This window comes from Oryzias melastigma, linkage group LG12 (genome assembly GCF_002922805.2).
Source record: "Oryzias melastigma strain HK-1 linkage group LG12, ASM292280v2, whole genome shotgun sequence".
Classification (NCBI taxonomy): domain Eukaryota; kingdom Metazoa; phylum Chordata; class Actinopteri; order Beloniformes; family Adrianichthyidae; genus Oryzias; species Oryzias melastigma.
This window is the reverse complement of record NC_050523.1, coordinates 12,575,514-12,581,609: the sequence shown is the minus strand read 5'-3', so window position 1 is coordinate 12,581,609 and position 6,096 is coordinate 12,575,514. Positions and strand designations below refer to the sequence as shown.

The 6,096-nt window shown below is 36.7% G+C and overlaps 1 protein-coding gene across 1 annotated transcript in view; it reads right to left on the bottom strand.

Moving 5' to 3' along the window:
• LOC118599462 overlaps positions 1 to 1,006 on the bottom strand; it is an 8,476-nt gene extending 7,470 nt beyond the window's left edge. The window contains exon 1 of the mRNA XM_036214607.1: positions 44 to 1,006. Coding sequence (XP_036070500.1) covers positions 44 to 113 — 70 coding nt within the window. The 5' untranslated portion in view covers positions 114 to 1,006. The remainder of the gene's footprint in view (positions 1 to 43) is intronic.
• Between the last annotated feature and the right edge of the window lie 5,090 nt (positions 1,007 to 6,096).

Sequence of the window (6,096 nt, the reverse complement as noted above, 5' to 3'; positions counted from 1 at the left end):
AAAAAAAAAAAAAAAAAAAAAAATCATGCAACATCCCACTCACCTTTTGCCAAGCAGAGTGTCCAAACCAAGATAAATCCAAACCCGTACACAAACCAGGTATGCAAAGTCATGGATGCAGCACAGGAGTAGAAGTCACAGTGGTCTGTGCTCGAGGAGATCTCCCCCCTCTCACATTTAATATTCCACAACAGCAGACAACGAGAGAAGATTTCAAAAAGAAAAAAAAAACAAGAAAAAAATTAGCAAGTCCACTTGCAAAGCCTGCAAATTCTTTGCCTTCACCTCTGGCTCAGCGAAGCTCACACACTGTTTGAATGAACCGAGAGAGACTCCAGTGAGGGAGGGAGCCGACAGTCAGCAGCCAGTCAGGGAAAGGGGAGGAAGACGACTGAGTGAAGGAACTGAATAAATGAACGTCTTCTTCGGTGGTATCCTCATATCCCGATACAAAACATCAAAAACACAAACAAATTGTGCATTTTTTTTCTTAAAAGGGGAATAAAAATCCTGTCTCCTCTTGACAAAAAACACAAAAATCAGTGTGGCGGTTTTGCAGCAAGTGCAAAAACTTTAATCAGGATTAAATTTTAATTGAAAATCCATTGCTTCTAATAATAACCCAATCACAATGTGTTAAAAGCCCAGGCGCTAAATGGGATGGCACAGCAGAGGTTCAAGCTAGAGAGTATGAAGGACCGTGCATGTGTGTCACAAAGTGGGAGCAATGCCAGGGGACTTTCAAAACACACACTTTCCCAATAAAGCAGGTTATCTGTGCTTGCTGTATCACTACACTCTCGCACAGGAGAGAAAATTCTATCTAATCAAGAATTAAAGACTAAATCCTTTCTTAGAGACTGTAATGCCAGAGGATAAGGCAGGCTTTGTGGTAAGCCCTCATTCCATCCCTACCCAAAGCAACATATGGCCTTGTCTGATAGATGACTGCCAATGACTGCTATCATTTCCATTAAGACATATTTGCAGGGGCATGTGGGGATTTTTTTACATTAAAATTAAAGTATAAAACATGGTACTTGATATGAACAATAATACTCAGTCTGGATCGTACATATATTTCTCAAGTATATTTCCCTCTACCTGACCTCTTCTTCTTTGTTTTATACTTAAATATTGCAGAAGAAGCAGGAAGAGAAAGGCAAAAAGCAACAGTTGTCCCATTTTATGTGCCACAAATTTAAAGGGTGAAGCATTTCATAAGAACTATCCAACTGATGCAGATATTAAAGCCAGAGATGAGAAGGCTTGCAAATGGAAGAATGGACCCATGGCAACACAGATGTCCATTGAGAATAACCTGATTCCCCCATTTTTCTGTGCTTTCATACATAGACAAGAACAGCCGTCCAATTAGATGGCCCATTCAAGCTACAAAACTGCATGGAAACACGCTGAATGACTAATCAAATAGCTGTGCACAAACACATTCAACGTGTCACTTTCTATGTGGAAGTACAGCTGTGTTTTCATTGTCTTTTTACTCTTTTTTGCTTTTATTAATGAATCATTGTTTTTCTAGCTGAGTGAAAGTGCAACTATGTTGTAGAAAAGAAATTCAGGGAATGCATGGTATCTGTGTGAGGCACAGGTCACTCAATGCCAGATTAACCCTTCCAGCTCAGCTCACGGATCTCTTTCAAATAAATAAAAAAAGCTTAAATAAGGTTAACCTTCATACTGAAGCCCCTCCTCTTTATCTTTTGCAGATGAATTAAAAGTATATTTTAGGTGTTTACTTGCATTATTAAAAGGCAATTTCTTTATAGGTATATGACAGAAATAAATCATAACAGGATTTATATGAGAATTCCTGAATTCTTTGCATATGTCTCCAGTCAAAGCTCATACACAAATGATAATGTATGTATATAGTGGACATGTAATACATTGGAAGAACAGTGAGAAATAGAAAATCACAAAATCAACTTTAAATAATTGATGTTAATTTATTTGCATTTCATTGAGGGACGTAAGTATTTGAACCCTCTTGCCATAAAGACCGTTATTAGCAAACGCAGATGTCAGATGTTTGTGTTGTTGGTAAGCAGGTTCCTACACATATCAGGAGGAATTTTGGTCCACTGTTCTTTACAAATGACTTCTAAATCATTAAAATTTGGTGGCCTGTGCTTGGCAACTCTGAATTTGACTGACTGGGCCACTCCGTGATCTTGATATGCTTCTCCCTCAGCCATATTTTGGTTGTCTTAGTTGTATGTTTTGGGTCTTGTACTGAAAGCTCTATTCACTCAATTTCTTTATACACAAATCAACAAAATCAGCGCTTATTTCCTCCACTGTATGCAATTTAGTAAAACTATAGTGTTTAGATTATTTTTTTACTTTGTTGATTCATTTCTCCATCATATAAAATTCCCTTGATCGCAAATTTGCTTTATTTCAGCAAATGACACACTTCTCTCCAGTTTCCCTCTCTAGCTGCTCGTTCACAGATTGTGATTTGTTCTGAGCGGGCATAATGAATGTGTAATGTGGAATTTTCTTTTTGCAACAACACAGCAGAACTGGGCGCTGTGAAGCATGAAAGAATGGCCCTTGTAAGTGTCCCAGTGCTGATGCGCACATGCAGTTTCAGACCTTTTCCCTTTCTCCATCTTACAGGCTTTATTCATTTATACTCAGCTCAGCTGCTGGAGTCTTTAAGTGATAAAAGCATGAAAGAGGGAGTGAGAGAAGGAAGGATGGACTCAGAAAGGGCAGGGTTGGAGTGTGTGGGTCCAGCAGAAATGTAATGAAGAAAGTGAGCCTTCCCCAAGCTGCTCCTGACTTATCTTATAATGCACAATGGCTGCCTTAAATACCCTTGAAGTCCCTGCCAGTGGCTAGTTTGGAGTGACAGTGACAAGAATGAGAGGGGCTACATGGCTTTAAATTCTTGATGAAATTGCAATTAAGAAGTAAGCAGAAGAAGGGCGCCAGAGGCTGTGCAAGCAGAGACCAAAAACAAACAAGAATGAAAGAATCCCTTCATATTTCGGGGAAAAACCCTGTTTTCAAATATTCAAATTAAATTTAGATACATTTAAAGACGGCCAAAAGTCTTAACCACACACCACAGGGAATCTGTGCAGTGTTAATGAGCAGTAACCTGTGTGTTTTTTCCCATGTTACTTAGCAACACAACTGGAGATCCTGTGGGTATTTTTTTCAACACAAATCTGGCAAAGACACAAAAACGACTTAAATTTGAAATGCTCAAACCAGCTAATAAGGGGGACAGCTTTTGTACATTTGTCACAAGTCTCATCATCATCGCCTTAATAATGACACTTGGTGTGGAGATTAACTGTCAGAGCCCCGAGGGGAAACTGCCTTTTAGCGCCCAGAATATGAAGTAATTGGAAGTTTGACTGAATGTATGTGGCTCTGCAGTCAGTTTCACACTGAGGACGAGTGCAAAGCTGGATAGTACTTATACAGCAAGAGGCCATTTGGAGAAACGTAAGCACTTTGAAATTTGGCAAAGAATATAGACTCCTTCATTTTTCACTTAAATACTTTTATATATATTGACATCACGTTGGATGTAATTTAAAAAAGTGCACAACAAAATACTATATTTTAATGTTTTACAACATTATTCATGTTTAAATTAAAATTACAAAGTGAAATTGCATTTTGATGAGTTTAAGTAGAGGGTAGCATAATCATGTTACCATGTAGACATGACTTTGCAGCATCTTATGAGCCTAAGGCATCATTTTGTAGCATGATCCAATCAGTGGCTCCATATTTTGTGCTCGGCTGCATGTGCCCAGGAGCCCCGGGATGAAACCCGGGGCTTTGACTCCATCTGCTGCTGTCACGAGGCGTAGCATTCTCACATGGCTGTGACCTGTATCATTCATCAGGTGATATACAGGATAACATGGTGGCTGTTAGTTTGGAGGTTTAGAACGTTGCAGACATAACGAGTAAAAATTCATTCTTTGGATGTATTAAAATGACATTTCCTCCCATGCAGCCTTTTAAATTAGTTTGAGGAGCCATTATCAGATTTCAGAGATTAATTTGCCCCTTGGATGTACAGCGGTCTGGCATGAAAAATCTCGACAGCATTTGAAGGGTCGCTGCAGGGACTTCTCTGCCTGACATGTTACAGTACATTTGCAATACTAATTGAATGTTTGGGCTATTTTTAAAGGGCTTTTAAACCCAGGGACATCTTTTCGAAGAGCAGCTGATGTATAACTTAATGGACAGAGATATGATTGAAGAAGCGGCTAGCCTCATTTGACTGAGTATATCTTTACAAACCATCAGCGAAATAATCTTTTAATTTGAGCATTCCACTCAATCATCAAATCTTGCAGACAGCATCTGTTAAGCACTTTATGAAAGTCCAACCTGAGACAGCTGTTTCTCTAATGACTTTCACTCTGCATCCAGTAGTGTTTGGTAAACTACACAACATAAGGTGAAAAAGAGAGTCCAGATGACAAGATAATCTGATAGTTTTTGCTAAAAATAGATTTGACCTTAAATTAACAGGCTACAGTTAAAACGGTGAAGATTATGGACATGAAAAACAAATCTAAAATACTTAAAAGGGGATTAGAAAATATTGTTTTTGAACACACTGAGAGGATTTGTGTGTTGTGGGAGTAAATAATTTTATCTTAAACTCACCTGCAGTCACAGCATCAATCAGTCTCTCAAACATACAGTTGTTTAATGTTCATTTAAGCAATAGAAATACAGCAGAATGTGGACAAACTATATTTAGCATGTCCTCCTGACGTCCAGCAATACAAATGTGTCCTTTCTATATGACATTTTTAAACTTGAATATCTCCTAATTACTGCATACTACAAAATTACCCCCTTTTGGTATTTACAGAGGACATTTGGGGCTTTTAAATGATGCCAAACATGAAGGAGTGGCTTCTGGGAATTGTTGTTTTTGGTGGATTTAAATATTTTTTGACTGGAAATTTTTTCCCCTTTCTTCTGTTTTTATCATCTTCCAATATTTTTATTGTGGTTTTATATCCTACAAATCAAGCCTTTGATCAAACTTGAAGAAATTTTAAAAGATATTTGGGGCGTTAAAAAAAATAATTCCTACTGATGTTTTCTTTTTCTGTTTTTTTTCTTTTTAAAGCTGTAGAATTTATTCAGTGAAGCCTCAGAATTAACATGACAAACAACATATTAAAATAATTATTGGGTTTGAAACTGCTGTTAACACACACATTTCATCATATTTGTCGTCTGTGGTTTTACGCAATATAAAAAGGGAAGTATTGTTGGTCAATGACAAGATGAAAAGTATTTTTTTTTAAGAGGTAAACGTTGGGCGGCTGACATCCAAATTGATGGTAAAAGATGAACAGAAAAGTGATGAAAAGTGAAAAACAAATGCCAACTTGTCACAAAGACAACATCATTTCTCAAGAAATTGCTGTTTTTCTATAATTTCTTATACCTACAACACTTCTGCCTATATGTGAGATCACGAAATAGTCCATCTGTTCAAATATTCAACATATATGTCATCCTTTTCTATACGCATGCTGACCAATCTGAGCTTTAGAAGGCTTAAGAGACAAGATTAAAGAGATGAGAGCTACCTTAGGGGTTTCTTACTGCACAATTGAAATCACTTCATCTTTTGGTAAATTTAAGTAAATCAGTAAATAAAAAATGACTACAAAAAAACAATAATAAAACCAATACCTGAACTGAGATATTAATGACAATAATTACTGAAACTGATGATGTTCTTTCAACCTGCTTAGAAATTTCTGAAAAGCAGTTGACAAAAGCTGGAATATTCTCCAATATAACAAGATCAAAGATTGCAAATCAAATTTAAATTAATGAAAAAAAATAATAACAAATTAATTAAAATAAAAGACCTGATGTGCCTACTACCATCTAGTAATAAAATAAAATGACAATGACAAAAAAATAAAATAAAATAACACGAGTGTTAATGTAATATTATTTCCTGAGACAGACGAGATTCATCACTTTGGTTCTGGAGTAATTGAGTTCTGTTTGTTAAAGTGACAAAAGGATTGTAGCGTAGATTGAGAACATCTTGTG